General features: G+C 42.2%; 2 protein-coding genes across 6 annotated transcripts; one reads left to right on the top strand and one right to left on the bottom strand.

The window, feature by feature from the left end:
- Positions 1-340: 340 nt before the first annotated feature.
- On the top strand, positions 341-6,964 carry LOC113127816 (uncharacterized). 2 transcript variants are annotated; one of them, XM_026302657.1, is made up of 8 exons: positions 341-1,417; positions 2,255-2,586; positions 2,843-2,953; positions 3,225-3,347; positions 3,774-4,149; positions 4,272-4,331; positions 4,448-4,803; positions 4,974-6,964. In XM_026302657.1, the coding sequence occupies exons 2-8, from the start codon at positions 2,257-2,259 to the stop codon at positions 6,390-6,392; spliced, it is 2,775 nt and encodes a 924-aa protein (XP_026158442.1). In that variant the 5' UTR covers positions 341-1,417; positions 2,255-2,256; the 3' UTR covers positions 6,393-6,964. The 2 variants fall into 2 exon arrangements, with proteins under 2 accessions (XP_026158442.1, XP_026158441.1); XM_026302656.1 differs by lacking the exon at positions 341-1,417 and having other exon boundaries at positions 1,541-2,586.
- A 3,192-nt stretch (positions 6,965-10,156) lies between these two features.
- Positions 10,157-16,826, bottom strand: lyl1 (LYL1 basic helix-loop-helix family member). Of its 4 annotated transcripts, none has more exons than XM_026303624.1 (5): positions 16,631-16,826; positions 16,333-16,421; positions 13,213-14,636; positions 11,382-11,479; positions 10,157-11,119 (listed from the first exon to the last, which is right to left on the bottom strand). In XM_026303624.1, exons 3-5 carry the CDS (start codon positions 13,932-13,934, stop codon positions 10,587-10,589), a joined length of 1,353 nt encoding a protein of 450 aa, XP_026159409.1. In that variant the 5' UTR covers positions 13,935-14,636; positions 16,333-16,421; positions 16,631-16,826; the 3' UTR covers positions 10,157-10,586. The 4 variants fall into 4 exon arrangements, with proteins under 4 accessions (XP_026159409.1, XP_026159407.1, XP_026159408.1 ...); XM_026303622.1 differs by having other exon boundaries at positions 16,229-16,421; XM_026303623.1 differs by having other exon boundaries at positions 16,521-16,826.
- Positions 16,827-17,908: the final 1,082 nt, after the last annotated feature.

Below are 17,908 nucleotides of genomic sequence, written 5' to 3' on the forward strand. Positions count from 1 at the left end.
ACCTTCTGCATTTTTCAGCAGTATTTATTGGTTTTAAAACTACACTATATAGTCTTTCTACAATTTCACTTTTTTGCTGTTTCATTATTCCCTTTTTCTTTCTTTAATTTATATTTAATTCCTTCAGTTCTTCCTTCTCTTCAATCCTACTACAAAATTCCTTCACTACACTGTCTTCTTGCATGTTAGTGTAAATTGTCTTTCTTTAGCAATTGAAAGCCAATTTATTTCTCCTTCATCATGTCATCCACCCTTTCCAGCAATGTTGAATAGTTTTTTAGCTAAACAAGTTGAGCATTCAACTCCTGTGTTACATTTCAGCTTCCAGGATTCTTCAGCATTGCATTTCAGCCTTCAGCTTATTCAGCAATGCATTTCAGCCATTTTCAGCATTGTTGGGCAGCTTCATTCAGCTTTCAGCATTCACACGCATTTTCTGCAGGAAATGCAATTTTCTAGTCTAAATGTGTGATTGTCACTTTACCAATGTGTGGTGGAAAGTTTTATACATTTATTCATGTGCATTTCACTGATAAACTATACCACTAATTTATTTTTTTTATTCTAGATGGCAGCTCATATTTTATCATGACCTCAGGCTTTGGGCATTTAATTCATGACAACCTTAAAATTTACTTTAGAGAGATATATCATGATCCATTTTATAATGAGTAATTGACCTGACATTGGTATGTAATTTGTTACCTATGAAATGCCACTATGAGACAGGCTTATAATGAGATCTATTATCTGTCTATAACAGCTGTTAATCTAAACTGACAGTTTCAGTAGGACTGAAGCTTGGGTTTCATAACGCAATGTAGGATGATTCCTGTAGGAACTGTTTTAAATTCTCATCCTGTTGACACTAACCAAGCAGCGTAAATTCAACTTTCATGTTGTCTAAGAAAAAGTCTAAGATCTATGTGGGGCATGCACTCGGTCCTGCTTCCTGACAACAACTGCAGCATATGAGACATATTTTGTGAGTAAGTAGACTTAACTTAATAGAGATCAGAAAGGACAACTAATTTGACAGACATCTATTGGGTATGTCATTTCGTGGGAGTGGCAGATAAAACTTCGGTAGAATGATTCACTAGAGCCCTGAGATATGTGTGCTACGCCCCAGCTTGCAATGCTTGGCAATGCTGGCTTGCAGCCAGCAAACAAAGAAACCTGTTATGCATGTAAAAAAATAGTCACAAGTGTTTTCATCTGTGCATGTGTTTAAAATTGGGAGGGGTGAGAGAGGTGGATTTCTGGGACTGCAAGCTTCACCTGTAGATCCAGCTTTTAGTAGTCACCTGGGAACGGACAAGTGAGCAAGTTGTTCAGAGGAGAGACGTAAGTCGGTGCCAAGTGAACTGAGCATTCAGAGACACTATATGATCACAGCTTCACAGACCTCATAAAGGTGAGTCATTATAATTAAATACTGTATTGACTTAAACTAATTACTTCAAGCTCAAATTTTATGTTAGTAGTAAACTATAGCAAATTACCAATTCACTTAAATATGTCATGTGCACTGTGGTGTATTCAAACCACCTCTGTGTAGGTATGAGTGAGTGGTGGTCAGTGTTGCAGCTTTCAAAAGACCAGTTTTACTTTGTGTTAGTTTAATGATAGTTATTGTTTTTCTTTAGTGCTAAATGTATGCAGTGTTTATGATACTGTATATGTGGTGTCATAGTGATCTTTCCATATGTTCAGTCCCTAATTTGTGTGGATGTGTTTTGTGTTTGCATATTGCTTCAAATGTAAAAATACAGGCAGAATGTTGTTGAACAGGACTAGCAGGGTGTGGAGTATCATGCACACCAAGTAAGGAAAAAGGATGCACAGTTAAAAAAGGTTCCAATGAAATGAAAGCATTTATACGTAACAGGGTATCAGTGGTTTTTGTTCCTGTTATCTCCTGCACTGCTGATAAGAAGTTGGAGTATAAAGAAGAAGAAACTAAAAATTGGACGCATCCATACTAGGGCCAAAAAAAGACACGCACAAAAACACAAAATAGGCATCAATGTCATCACAAACTTCATGTGTTTAGTTTATTATTCGTTATTTCCATACAGCAGATGATTAAACTCCCAGCCTGCCCATTCAATTCATACTACAGTCATCAAGATAATACACTTTAACAACATGCCCTTAGTTTGTGTGGCTTCCTACCAAATAATACCAGTGATCTTTGGCACTCGGTTACATCCAGCTAGCGCATTTGAACTATTTATTTCTCTCTTTTCAGTTATGAGTGAACACTTAAGGAGTCACTACAGGTCCTCGCCGCAAGATCTGAGGCTGGTTCTTCTGGGGAACATTGGATGTGGAAAGACGTCATCGGCAGATACTATCCTAGGGCAGCTCTCCCCAGTTTCTCCCAGTGCCTCAAGGAGCTGCCAGCTGAGAAAGGGTTTTTCTGAGGGCAGGAACGTGACCCTGGTGGAGGCGCCGAGATGGTACTGGAAGGGGGGCAAGATGGAGGACAGTGTTAGAAAGGAGACAGAGCAAGCAATGACACTGGTGTCACCAGGTCCCCATGGTATTTTGCTCCTGGTGCCTGTTAATCAGTTCACAGAGGTTGGTTTTAGTGACTTCTAGTTGTGTTTAACTTGTTATGACAGTGATGTTTTTTTATCTCACCCGGTGAAATCACTGACTAACTAAACTAACTCTTTGGACTGATGCTCTTCTTCTGGATCCATCCATGAAGGAAGAATGCAAATTGAATTATTTCCGTCAAGTCTGTTGAGAATATCAAACATGAGTTGGCAATGAATTTTGTAACTATAATGAATTTGTCTCTTTGATCCGCTTCTTTCTTTGGTAATCCCAGATGGAGGGCCGTGTCCCTACAGAGCTGGAGGAGGTGTTTGGGGGGGAAGTGCTAGACCACACCCTGGTCCTGCTGACCTGTGGGGACTACTTGATGGGAAGAACAGCAGAGGTATTGGAGATATTCATCTGGCCTCCATAGTGTTTTACAATCCAGTCCCTGAAAAACTAGTGCACAGTACCACTTAAAAAACATAAGGTCTGTGCGTTATAATAAATATCAGGTCCTAGCCTTTTATTTTCAGTGTGCTACTATATCTTGATAGATTTTACATATTGATATTATTAAGGATTTGTACAAATAATAATAAATCATTTTATGCATTACAAGTAGAAATTATGTACAGAACCTTCAAAGAAAAAGCCTTAAATGTCCTCCACAGGAATACCTGCAGAAAGAACACCCAGGCCTGAGACAGATGATTGATCGCTGTGGGGGAAGGTACCATGTCATCAATAATCGGCAGCGGCGGGACAGGGAGCAGATCCGTGAGCTGATGGAAAAAGTAGGAACGTAGAGAACAATTAAAAGAACTGTGTCACTGTAGCAGTGGTACACGTGTGTATTTTTAATGACATGGTAGTTATCTATAATTTGGTCATTTTGGTTTATGTGTTTTTAAAAACATGACTTGGATTTCCTGATTTCATCGATCGCTTTTTCACAGTGTCAAAAAGTGTAAGTCGTTTTATTGCATAATGCGTTTTGTCTGACAAGGTTGAACATGAATGCTGTAGTTTTGCCCAGCAACGCCCTGTTGTAGACTCATGCCATCACACCCATTTATAGTCAAGACCAGTCTGAGTCTTCATGACTAGATTGTAATTCTGACATGGGAATTCATCCAACTATGGTGATTAATTGCAGGAATTGTAAAGTGTGATGATTGAATTTCAAATGTGGGTATAGTAGACATTCATTTATGTTACAGGTCGACAATATGGTGCAGCAAAATGGGGTGTTCTACAAGAAAACAGCTGAAGATAGAGAGTTTGAGAAACAAGTGAAAGAAATAAAACGAGAACCTACAGAGAGTTACAGAGTTCAAAAGGAAGAGGAAAGAGAGACGGTCGGATCAACGCACATCACAAGCACAGAAACAGAGAACAGTTTCCGTAGAGTAAACCATTACAGCATCATCTTGGAGAGGAAAAGAAGACAAGAGAGAGAGAAGATGGATGAAAGAGTGAATGTAAGTCAAGTGTCTAACAGGCTTCATTCAACTCCAGCAGCAGAGCGACAGTCATATTCAGAGCCGCAGGATGATAGTCAGCTGACGAGGACGCCCAGCTTCAAACTAAATACAGGTAAATGCTGAGGGAACTGAATTCTGGGTCCCATTTTTGTGTCCAGTGTTGTTCTACATCCCAATATGTAAAAATGTGAGCTGGAATGAAAAGGACTCATATATACTGTTTTTCCTCTGCAGATGGAGCTCTACTCTCACAAATCTCTGAGGTTAAATCAACTCCAAAAGTGATATCTACTTGTAAGTCCCAGGACCTCACTGTCTCGTATCTCACTTCGCACTTCATTTGTATGAAGTTTCATTTTAAGCATCATCTGAAATTTGTGTCAACTTCCAAATTTCACAATTGTTTTCAGTTCACCACAGAATCAACAGCTTTGAAGAGAGATCTCCCGAAGCGTCGCCCACGTCTTCTCTTTATTCGCCCGTCTTCTCCTCATCCTCCTCCCCCTCCTCGTCAACTCGTCCCTCTCCCCCCTCCTCATCATCCATCACCTCCACTAAATTCTCCTTCGCCTCATCCTCCTCTCCCTCATCATCCTCTTCATCCTCTCCGGAGCTGCGTCTGGTGCTACTCGGGCGGAGTGGAGCAGGGAAGAGTGCAGCTGGCAACAGCATCCTGGGGCAGGAGGAGTTTGCATCACACCCAGACAGACTCACATCGATTACTCAGGAGTGCGAGAAAAAGAAAGCACTGGTTGAAGGAAGAAGGGTTAGTGTTTTAAAAGGCAAAAAGTTTTTATTTTCCACCACTGCCAGACCTCATAGAATAACACCTCTGACACCTTTTGTTTGAGTTCCTAAAACAATACAATCTGGCAGATTTCCGATGATCTTTCTGTGTTTTTATGTTGCTGCATGTTTCTCCTCTCTCACCTGCAGGTGGCAGTGGTGGATACCCCAGACTGGTTCAATTCAGAGAGCACTCCAGATGAGGTACGAGCTCAGCTCTCTTCCTGCGTCACTCTGTCCAGCCCCGGCCCCCACACCTTCCTAATGTGTGTCCCCCTTGACCAGCCTGCAAAGGACCAGCTGCAGGCTCTCAGGGCCCTTGAGGTAATTTTTGGCCCTGAAGCTGTGCAGAAACACACTCTGGTTCTCTTCACTCATGCAGATCGATTGAGGGCTAGCGGAAAGTCAGGAGACAGCAGCATAGAGGCATACATTACTGGTCAGCGAAGGGACTTGTTGAAGCTTGTGGAGAAATGTGGGGATCGGTTTCATGTGATGGACACAGGAGATGGGAGGGAGAGGAGGAATCTCTTGGAGCTGCTAGAAAAGGTGGAGCAGACAGTGAGGGAGGCTGGAGGACAGTGTTACTCATGTCCTGCTTTTCAGGAGGCAGAGAGCCGAGTGAGGCAGAGACAGCTGGAGATAGCAAAGGAGAGAAGGGGCAAAGAGAGGCGGGTAAGCTATCCCTACATGCAGACTGTAGCTGAGGCAGAAGAGGAAGTGAGAGAGGATGAGATTGAGAAAACAAGGGATGAGGCAGAGATGAGTGTCAGCAGCATGAATATCGAGAGCCTTCCTCCTGTTACACTTTCAAGCTTGTCCCCTTCTCTCCTTAGTTCCATCAGGGAGAAAATGGAGTCTAATATAAAGACACTACCCCAGCTTCTGGCAGATAGCTCGGTGTGGGTTAGTGAGGGAGCAAGGAAGGTGCAGAGTAGTCCAGCATGGGATACAGTCAGCAGTGGAGCACAAAACATTCAGAAGATGGTGATTGATAGTTCAGCGTGGGAGAAGGTGGGAGCTAGTGTCAGACATATGTCTAAGCTAGTGGGAGACAGAGTTCCCCAAGTGGTGGTGGACGGCTCGGCGTTGGTGGGGTCTGGAGCAAAAGCAGCAGCAGCAAGTCCCATGTGGGAAAAAGTTGGTTCAGGGGCCAAACTAGTGGCAGACAGTTCCCTGCGTGTCGGAGCTGGGATAGGAGCCGGGGCGAAGAATTTGGCACAGAGTCCGGTGTGGGAGAAGGTCGGTTCTGGGGTCAAAACAGGGGCCAAAATGGTGGCTGAGAGTTCAGTGTGGGAGAAAATTGGGACTACTGCTAAACAGGTGCCCCAGGTGGTCATTGGGGGTGCACTGCTGGGTCTGGTGCTTGGTGTGTTTTTAGGGGGTGTCATCGGAGGAGCTGTTGGAGCAGCTGCTGGTTCTGCGCTGACTGAAGTGGGCAGACGAAGATTGAGCAACAAGAACATGTTAGAAAACGCAGGTGAAACTGCAAGAAATACAGAGAGAATGGTGAATAACAGCATGGCCTTCCTGGCCAAGCAAGGCGAGAAGTCACTGAAAACTGAATGAACGACTGAATGGATCATGTATAAGAAATGTTTGGAACATTTATTTGTTGTGAATGAACATTATCTGAGTGTTTTGCTTTTCAGTTTTGAAACCTTTCATTGCTTCTTTCAGTCATTTTGAAAATACTGTCAGATTTATCACGTCTTCAGAGGATTATCAACTTTATTTTGTGCTATTATTTACTTAGAGTTAATGAAGGAGGATGGTTAAAGCTTTTGTCTAAACAGTGGAGATCACCTACATTAAATATTGCTAATATTTGAAAATACGTAAATGAAAATACATTTCTAGATTTTCTGCAAAAGAAAACTTGGCTGGGTGGATTTCTTAGAGCAAACTGAAAACACACGGTTTTCAAGATGTGTCAAATTCTATTAAAGCCCAATCAATGCAATTATGAAACAAACACTTAACAAACAATGAATACTTTCCTGTCCATGTCTTAAAAGCAAGCTGCATGAATTACATTTTTATAGGCTCTTTATCAAAGTATTCTGTACTGTACCACAGTCACACAGCATCTTCTCCTCATAATCCTCCAGTGTTGTGTTTAAATATTCACTATAAAATTATTTGTTGTCTGAGTGCTATTTTCAAACGTTTAAAACACATCACATGGAAAAGCCTCAACACACATTTTGTTGCAAGAAAAAGTTACAGTCATGACCTTGTAGCATTTTCTATTTTTTTACTCTTCATTCAACGAAGAGTGCTGCATTAAAAAACTGTGTCATCATTGTGTATGTGCACACTTTCTATCATTACAACTTCCCATGAGACATGCGAGTTTATTCTGTATGTGACTGGTAAAATAGTCACACTTTCTGTGTGCATGTGGGTGTTAACTGTGGTGACAAGAGGGGCACAACATCGGGTTAGGGGTGGAGAGGTGTAGAAGGGGGCATTATCTCTAAGTCCCAGGCTAGGCAGCATCACCCTGCTCGTCCTCCTGTATCAGACGAAGGAGAGCTGGTTAACACCCAGCAGCCTGAACCATCATCATAAGGTTATGTTGAAGCCTCACTGCAGATCTGATCAGACAATGTTTTGTTGCTTTCAGCAACTGAACCCAAAAAGATAATGTTGATTAAAACAAGTGTGAACATCCATCCATCCATTTTCTATACCCCCTTATTCCTAACCAGGGTCACGGGGATCTGCTGGAGCCTATCCCAGCTCTCTTTGGGTGAAAGGCAGGGGTACACCCTGGACAGGTCACCAGTCCATCACAGGGCCACATAGAGACACACAAAGACAAACAACCACACACACTCACTCCTATGGGCAATTTATCAACTTGAAATACATGTTTTTGGACTGTGGGAGGAAACCTGAGTACCTGGAGAAAACCCACACAAGCACAGGGAGAACATGCAAACTCCACACAGAAAAAAACAATGTGTGAACATTAAGATTTAATTCAAAAGTAATAGGGGGCTCCTAATGGCTTAGCTAAGCATGTAAATCAGATTACAAAGCAAAGTGATGACACAAATTAACAAAAAAAAGCTATAAGCTCAAGTAGGCTGGGAAGCTGAGCAAATATTAGAGGTGGTATGAAACGAAATAAAGTTAAACTTATGGCTGGTTTCCATTTAGCTACATTACTCTCAGGGTCCTTTCACACTTTCTAAGTTCCTGTGACATGTGAGAACAAAATAATTGTTTATGCTATTGGTAAAACTTCTGCTTTTCCTACTATGGCAAGTCAAAATGTCAGCTGTGAAAAAGGTCTGTTCACTCTGCCTGCATAGAAGTTGATGCATTAAAAAGTTTGAAATTGAGTAAAAATTAAAATCCGTGTGGCTTCACTTAATGAAAAGAGAAAAGATTTGAAGAGGTTCAAGCACTCAAACAGAAAGCTGTGTGTGTTACGAGCTAGAGCTAATTTCTGTGCAGCTAGTACATTCCTGTGCAGCTGCTCACTAAACATAGAAGGCACAAATGCCCAGTAGCTGAATTTGCATCAATAAACTTAGACAAAAAATCCTGTTTGAGTACATGTTAGTCCATTTTTCTTCTATTGACTTCATAGCAGTAAAAGCACAAATGAAACAAATTTTGCTGCAATAACTCCAAGTCCTATATTCATTTTTTTCTTTTTCTCTCTGCTCTATCCACTCACCCCAACCGGTCGAGGCAGATGGCCGCCCAAACTGAGCCCGGTTCTGCTGGAGGTTTTTTCTTCCGTTAAGGGGAGTTTTTCCTCTCCACTGTCACCAAGTGCTTGCTCATAAGGGAATTGTTGGGTTTTTAGTTTTAGTTTTTGTAAAGTGCCTTGAGATGATTTGTATTGTGATTTGGCGCTATACAAATAAAATTGAATTGAATTGAATTTACTATTTTAGTATATCTGGCTGTTTAGCTGATGCTGACTGTCTACTGAGCTGGTGAACAGCTCCCTGGCAGTGAGACTGAACTAAAACAGTAAACTTGTGGTCCATCCAGCTAAACAGCTCAGTAAATCCATGGTGTTTCCAGCTGTGGTATCATAATGGCACCAGGAGGCTGTGCTGCATTATCATCTACTCTACACATCGTGTATCCCCCTACCAACAAACCAAATGATTTGTGTTTCTTCTAAAACTCTTATGTGTGCAACTGTGGAACACCACAGCGCCCCTTTAATTTGTGTGAGTCCTGCTTCAGTCTGAAATCCTCTGTGTGGTTTCCGAGTGGAGCAGGGAGTGGACAGAGCAGCCTGGCACAGCAGAGAGGGCAGGAGCCTTAGAGGTGTTGTGAAAGCGGCTCTTCCTGTTGTGTGGTCCAGAAACAGGGTGTATAGGGGTTCCCAGAGCATCCTGGTGGCGGTTTTCTCTTTCTGTTTTCCCCCACTCCCTTCTTCCATGCAGCGGTTAACACCCCACACGTCCAAACACCCATCACACACACACACACACACGTACTGCCACCACCTCCTCCAGGAAACTCGTTGGCCGTCAATGAGATAGCACTAACTGTAGGTGTTTCCTGGCCACTTGAGAGACAGCAGCTCCATTGCACAGCTGCAACTTACCCATGAACCTTTTACTTTTACAGCCCCCCCATACTGAACGCCATCTCTAACCGCATCCCACATCCACTTTCCTTACACACAACCACATACCTACAATTGTGGAAGTTACATAAATCTCATCTGCTCTGCATACACACATACAGTATTCAAAACACAAAAACACATGTACAATACATATGTAACACTCTCCCACCACCACCACCATAAAAATCTGCTTCTGGGGAAAATGCCAACAGTTCATGGGATAACAATTAAGGAAACATTTTCTTCTTTTTTCCAGGGCTGGAGTAATGTCAGCGAGCAGTGATATATCTGGCTTCAGGGTGTCACATCACCCACTATTTTTATTATTTTTTTTAATCACTGTGTTTATGGTTCTCTTCTTAAAACTACAGCCATTAATCTGTCATCCTGGTGGGCAGCAAACAACATGGAGTTTGGCTTTTGCTGCTCAGCCCATATAATACACGGTGACAAATTTGTTGAGTTGCATTATGAACACATGAGTTCTGTATGTGCTACTGCATGAAATGAGTAATCAAATTAAGGGTGAAAAAGGTAAATTGCTTCCAAACAACACCCTTCACTCTTTTGTAACCCAGTAGCAGTGAGAGCATTGAGACTACTACGAAATCAACATTGAGGAGACACAAATGTTCCTTAAACTGAGAGCGGTAAAACATTTAGATGTGTTGAGAAATGGTGCTGACGAGGAGCAGTCTTCGGAGCGCAATAAGAGGATGTCAAATAAGGAACAGCAAACTAAAACACATTTTATTTCTGTCTGGTAGAAGTGTGTCACAATGTCAGGGTGGGACCATCGGCCCTACTTCTCTGACAATAAGAACAGCAGGAACTCCAAAACACTGTAATTGTTTGAATGTCTAATTAATCCTGTTTTGTGGTGGAAAAACTGAACCCAGAGGGCACAGTTTGAGCCAACTTGTCCCAGAGCACGTCATTATTTTACTAAAGCACAGAGCTCAGTTTTAGCACATCACTAGAAAAGACACAGACACACAGCGACAGTTAAAACTACAAAATAAGAGTTGATTTTGACTGAAGCCGCAGAGGCTTCTTAAACACTTGTGATATCTGGTGACGCTTGTGTGTCCCGTCCTGTTCGTCAGCGTGACATTCAAACTCCCATGCAGCTCTTTGTTCGCTCTCTTTTGGTGTCACCGCTCATCATTTGTGGCTGCTACCATCCTTATCTGACCTTTGACCTTTCCCAGAATGCCATGAGTCACTAAAGAAGTCTTAGCCCCAAAGCTTTCCTCGCTGTCCGTGTCACCATAGCAACTGGATGTCGCAGGGGAATTAGCCATGGCAATGACTGAGTTGATTGAGTCTATGTCTCTGTGGGCTGTTGCTGAGGCAGGATGGGCTGACGATGGCGGGCTGACATGGGACTGAAAAAGAGGGTTCACTTTGTTGCTGTCCAACCCAGCTCCGGCACCCTCATCCTCAGCCTCATCTTCATCCTCACCTGAGTCCCTGTGATTTTCCTGGGCCTGGTCGTTCAGCAGAGTGACCAGGAAGTTGATGTACTTCACAGCCAGACGGAGGATTTCGTTCTTGCTGAGTTTCTTGTCAGGCGGGTGTGTGGGGATGAGTTTTCTCAACTCAGAAAAAGCCCCGTTCACATTCTGCTGGCGCCAGCGCTCACGGCTGTTGGTGAAGACACGGCGAGCAAGTTTCTGAGGAGGGCCTGTAAGTCACACACAAACACTGTGTAAGTGAACAGAATCTGAATTAGTATGCATTTTATATTTCTGCTACAGCACTAACAAGTAGCTGAGAGATGGACTAACACATTATTTGAGTGTGTCTCAATCCCATTTCTTTAAATAACTAATATTAGCCTTTATTCTCAAGGAATGGGTTCAATTTCTTTGATGCATCCAGGCATTTATTAGTCGCTGTGGCTGATAACAATGTGTGATTCTGTATTTTGATGCCCAGAAACTCACATTCATTGATCTCCATCTCAAAGTGTGTTGAGGGTCTTCTCTTTAGCCTGCTGTTATTGATGACGTCATAGTTTCCTCCCGAGGGACCCAGGTAAGAGCTGGAGGCAAAAAGATGGAAACATTTGTGAAAATTCACAGAAAATAGAAAATAAGGTTCAGCTACAAATGGATTAGGTAGCTCCAACATCACTTCCCTTAAGAGAAAAATCTTAGAGAGTAAAAGGAGAAAGCCAGGAGATGGTGGAAGCCATTAACTGAGGTGTGATTATGTAGGTGGCATTGATTGAGTGTGCATGCAGAGTTTTAGCCCAGACTCATTAAGCCTGGTTTACTCACTGATTCTACTTTAGGGTGATGAAATAGATCAATGCTTCCTGTAACAAACAAACTGGTGAGAAGCAGGGAGGGAACCTTATTCCCAGACCTCCATGACAGATGGGGAAGCCATAGATGTAGGCACTGAGAAGATAGTTCTGCTTTTTTCTACACAGCCGATGTTCTTCTGTAACACTGGGAGAAACTGTGTGGAAAAATCCCTTTTGGAGCAGAGAATAGGCGAAGAGTAGGAGGGCTTTGATAGAGTCTGCAAATGAATGTCTTTCTTCATGAGAGTAAACTAAGAGCTGCCAACTTGTCAAACCCAAACACAACTTTAAGATTTTGTTTTGTTGCCATTTGCCAGTTCAGTAACTAAATTTAGCTGCGATTAAAACTGAATGTAGAGTTTCTAAAGTGATGTCTTCAGGATTATGGCATTAGGTGGACTCATTCACTAATACCCATCATGCTCAGTAATGTTCTGATGAGTAGCATGAGAACTGTGAGGACCCTATATAACAGCACACATCCTGCTGTCAATTACACATAACCACACAGTGCAGCCGCTATTAATCACAGTGGGAAGTCATGAAATCCCAGCAGTTGAGGTTTCACATGAAACAGAAACCTGGCAAAGTGAAGACTGCAGGATTATTATTATAATCTGAGAAAGCCTGAATTCTTCAGTTTAGTATCACATGTGTGTTTGCATTGCTAGTGAACTGGAGGTGAATAAGCAGGTATTGTTTTTTTCATTTGACCTACTGTGATAATCTGCCATCAACCTTATACAAAACACTGTGCGCTCACAACAAGTGGACACTGGAAACACCATCAGTGCTGTGGTTCCCAACCAGGGGTCAGGACAGCAGCAAGGTCTGTGCTCTACCACATAATGCTTTTTTCTGCCTACATCACCAATACAGAGGAACATGAGGAGTAGGAAGATGATTAGCTAAATAAGAACAAAGTAAACACACAATTAAAGCTTTCATTAATTTCACTCTTGTAGTCACAGAATAGATAGCACCTCATCATCCAGATAAAATAGTCTGAGATGGAAGCATCACTCTGCTCATCTATTTATATCTACCGGGTCACAAGGACTCATGCAAATAATTTTAAAAAGTCACAAGATGTGGTTAGCACTGTTGCCTCACAGCAATAAGGTCCTGGGTTCACAAACCCAGCCTTTCTGTGTGGAGTTTGCATGTTCTCCCTGTGCTTGTGTGGGTTTTCTCCAGGTACTCTGGTTTCCTCCCACAGTCCAAAAACATGTATGTCAGGTTGACTGGTGACTCTAAATTGCCCATAGGAGTGAGTGTGAGTGTGTGAGGTTGTTTGTCTCTATGTGGCCCTGTGATGGACTGGTGACCTGTCCAGGGTGTACCCCTGCCTTCCACCCAGCAGATCTCCGTGACCCTGGTTAAGGAATAAGCGGGTATAGATAATGGATGGAAAGTCACAAGGTTAAAAAGTTTCCAAAGATAAATCCAAATAAGCCAAATCTCACCTGGTGAAGAAGGTGTGTGCAGGCAGGTACTGCTGAGGCAGCAGGGGCCCTGGGGAGGGAGTTGAAGGGCCTCCAGGGCCTCCAGGGCTGGCCACAGGCAAACAGGTTAGCTGGCTGCGGAAAAGGTCCCCATGGGGCCGGTGTAGGAGGCTGGGAATTGGATGGAGGGCAGTTAAAGGGGTGTTGGAGAGAGGGAGAGGGGGCTTGCTGTGGCTGAGGCTAATGACTGGTATGTGGGGAGGGAGAGGAGAGGAGGATGAGGGGAAGGATGACGTGGACGTTGGTAGTGGAAGAGGGCATGGGGAGGTCTTGGATGGAGCTGGGAGGAGTGGAGGTGGAGAGGAAAGTGTTGGGGACCCGTTGGCAGGAGCAGCAGGAGCCAGAGTGGTGGTTGTTGATCCTCCTTGCTTCCCCTCCTGCTCTTCCTTGTTCTCTGTGATGGTCTCAGGTGCAGCAGCTCTGTCTCTGTGGTGATTGGTTAAAACAACCGTCGTCGTGATGGCGGACTGAATCGAGGCAGCAGTCGGGACATCCTGGTGCCCTGGGCTGTTAGCAGGGTGTGGGCTGCTGATAGCATCTGATGGTGCTAAAGTCTGTTTTTGGCGAGGACTGTGCTGCTCCACGGAGGCACAGGATGGGGAAGAGGCAGAGGAAGAGGTAGAGTAGGGGCGAGGTAGGTCTGGAGGTGAGGCAGGTGGGCTGGTGAGGTTCAGCCTCTCCATCGTGGTGGTTAAGTCTCTCTCAGCTGCCCGGCGTGTGTGTTGTGAGGGTGTGTCAGTGTGTCTTTATACGTGTGTGAGAATCATTAACATGTTCACGTGTGCCACCTGCAGCTAGACTCACTTTCTGTCCTTTACGCCTCCTCTAACCAAGTGTATGTTTGTTTCCCATAGAGCTGACTTATAACCCTTTATTTCCTCTTCCTTTGTTTCACTTTCCTGCAGATTTAGCAATATTTAGCTTTTCTACATCACTAAAAATGTTAATTTTCCAAAGGCCAAACTAAAATCCATCAGCTGCTCTTATTGTTGCCAGAGTTTTCTGTTAGTCCAGATCAAATATTTCTTGGACAGAGCTACAACTGTGCTTTGCTCTTGACTTAGTCCCCATTATTCCTGTCTCTGTTAGCATTTGTATGATTGGACCTTGGACCTTGTTCATTCCCTCACTGAAATATTACAAAAGGGTGAAATACACGTTTATTTTTGTGCATTGCCGTCATGAATGAAGGGCAATCTCAGTGGTATTGTCTCTGTCTGCAACGTGGAGCCAAGGTGGTTTTTGTGGTCCGATTTAAACGGGATATATGTATTTTTGTTCCAGAATATCCTGAGGAGCAGATTCTAGGTTTTGAATGATTCTCCAGTGGCTGCTCTTAATGAGTCTGTCTGTCTGTGTGTGTTTTGAGGATGTGAGTCAAAATCCTTTTAAGCATTGAAAAGGTCCCAGACCGGTGAAGATTGGATTGATATCAAAGATTCCATTGAACAAAAGAAAAAGAAAAAAAATCACTCAGGACAAATACATGCAAATACATATATAGTGTATATAAATACTATAAATACAGAGCTGGCAGTTGAATTACACCAAGATAAAACTAATGCAGTGCAATGCAACAGTCCAACAAATTACCATTTCATGGAGGTGACAGTGTTCAGTTTTTGTTTTAACATATTTTAAAGAGCTGTTAATTCAACTGTGTGATAATTTTTGAAAGATTGTGGTTACGGTGTCACACTGATAGACGTTTCAATTATTTTGGCCACCTCATTTCTATCAATGAGGCTAGAATAACCTAGAAAAACCTCCCTAATGCAGAGCACAAACTACAGCTTCCAAAATGATCACACATGAATAGTGAACATGGAGGAGGAGAATGGAGAATTTATTGCAGAATTTCTGTGTTAAACTGCATTAGCTTGGCTTTATCTAGCAAATAAACTGAGTGTGTATGCACACACATAAGCACTAGTGATCAGTGGTCTAAGATGTAAAGTCTGAATTCAGTTGACGCTGCAGCTCTGATGAGACTTTAAATGAAGTGTTTTACTCTGCATCTTAAAGTAGGGACAGACATTTGTTGTCTGCTGTGCAAAGTCTAAAAGCCCTGTGATTATTCAGGTTTTGCAATCGCAATTGTTCCTGTTTTGTCTTTTCTAGTGGTCATGACTTTATTTTTGGTTGGTTCTGTTTTTCATAGTATAGGGCGATATAAACAGGTAGTTTAGTTTTAACAGTAGTTGCAGTAGTTTGCAGTAGTTTTATATTTATTGTCACATAAATATCTTGTTTTCAGAGAACCTTTAGAGAAGCTATGCAGAAGTGGTGTTACAGTGAAATATCTGGAAGGTTTCAGTGTCTAATATTCAGCACCACGTGCTCATTTTTGCTGAAAGCATAACCAGCTGCACAAAATTTGAATTATGTTGGTGTGGTAGCTGAGAAACAAAACAGTTTCTGTTGTTGCAATTTTGATAATGCATTATTGAGCAGACACATTAATAAGCTGTATCAATTATTTAATGATAAATGATACCAATACTTCATTATAAGTATTAATTGTAACAATTATTAATTAAAATCACCTTTTGGTGATAAAAATTGACTTTATATATTTCATTGCACTAGATTTTGTCCAATATACAATAGCTACATATTTCTTTTAGTTCAATTAATGTATATGCTATGACCTTATGATGCATAATACACTAAATATAAAATATAAAAAATATAAATTATCTTTTAGTAGAACAACTTGTAAATGAATAAAAGCAAATAAGAACAATCAAATCATATATGATTTTATATTAAATGTCTACCTTCATTTATTTACCAGTAAATCACCATCATAAATTATTATTAACAGACGTACATGCATTTGAAAAAGTATATACTGCATATGGCCCATCTGACAGAAACTTGTATTAATATTTTTTTTTAATTGTTGCTCCATGCTGCAGTGTGCCACAGACTACATTAAAAATACAAAGACATTTTAAGTGATCTGAATACTCACAGACACATTATGACATGCAGTGTGGCTCGTCTGTCTGTCAACCAAAATCCGTCAGAGTTCAAGTGATCTGTGAACGCACATGTTATATCTCCTCAGTGTTTTACCTCCTCCTGCTCCTCCTCCGTCGGGTCGCTCACACTCCACTGCAGCCCGTCACTGTCTGTCAAAACACCCCTCATACTCAGCTGAATACCTTTAATAAGAATCAATAATTAGAAATTAAAAAAAATAAAACTCAAATATTCACAAAGAGATAAAGTCAAAGTGACACGCAAAGACCGTCCAGTCGTACATGTTTGTTTTTATGTTGTGAAGTTGCTCCTTTAAACGAAGGCGCTCTCAAAGTGTGGGCACAGATGATGCGGGTCTCTGCCATCCTCCCTACCCCTATATCATTCTCACCTCTCTCACTGTCCCTTTTTCACTGTCCGGTCTATCACTCGCTCACTTCGCCAAGAGGACGACACAATACTCTAGTTGGTTGCCAGTCGAAGAGCTGTGCTACTGGCAAAGGAGTGAGGTGGGAGAGAGAAAGGGAGTGAGGAAGAGAGAGGGAACCATGTTGCAAGGAGAGTTTTCCGCTCTCTGCTGGACAAGAGGATGTGCTAGTACAATATGGTGGCTGCTGATAAGAGCCTCAAAAGCTGCCTGTGGCCTGTAGATAAGGAACCTCCGCCACCCCTCCTCCTCCCCTTCCACCACCAATACCAACACACACACACACACTTGTACACACACTTTTTTTTTTAATAACATTTCACTAACTCACACACAAAAGCAGGTTCATGCCTGCGTGCATGTATGCACACACACACACACACACACATCACACTAGACTGGTCAGTCCCAGACTTTGACGGGACCTGGATTGTTTCCCAGAAAATATCTGCAACTGCACTTACATCACCATATAATAAACAGACAACAGTGATGTGCTGTGGGCTCATTTGTTTGCACACATGTACACATGCACACAGAGACAATATCACAGATAACACCTACTGTAATACCTTTGCTGTGAAAGTTTTTCTTGTGTTGATAATGATTATTATATTATTGCCCAATAGCAATAATATGTGTCTGGAACACATTACTGTACAACACACATTTATTTCATTCATCAGACTTCAGGTTTATATAAGAGCTTAAGGGCAGAGGAGTATCAGAATAAAGTCTTTCTTTTAGTTAAGCTTATTCTGAATTATAAGCCCATTTATATATGGTCGTCTGGAAAACTTTCATAGTCATTTCCCATTATTTTCCAACATTTTAAAGGCTAAACTTAATGGTTAATTATTGTAAAATGAGAAAATAATAGACAACTTACTTCACGATGAAAATAACAATTGCAAGTGCCCTGATTGCCACTCCAGCTTAATATAAAGCTTTTCTGTTGTGACATCAGAGCACACCTGTGTCACTGGTGACTAACGCACAAGTCGTCATTCGGGAAGCTTTCCTCTCCAAGAGCAAACTTCCTTCCCATATCTGTCACTCACCCATTCTCCTCTGTTCTCACCCATTCCTATTCACCTCTCTCTCCCTCGGCCTCAGGGTCAACGCCTCTTTTACATTCCCTCAGTCATTTCCTTCTTAGACAGACTGAAACACAAACATTATTAAAGGCTTTACAGTTACGTGACCTTCAGGGGCCTGGGAAACAAAGCAGTTTGCTGAGCA

Source organism: Mastacembelus armatus, chromosome 1 (assembly GCF_900324485.2).
Source record: "Mastacembelus armatus chromosome 1, fMasArm1.2, whole genome shotgun sequence".
NCBI lineage: Eukaryota > Metazoa > Chordata > Actinopteri > Synbranchiformes > Mastacembelidae > Mastacembelus > Mastacembelus armatus.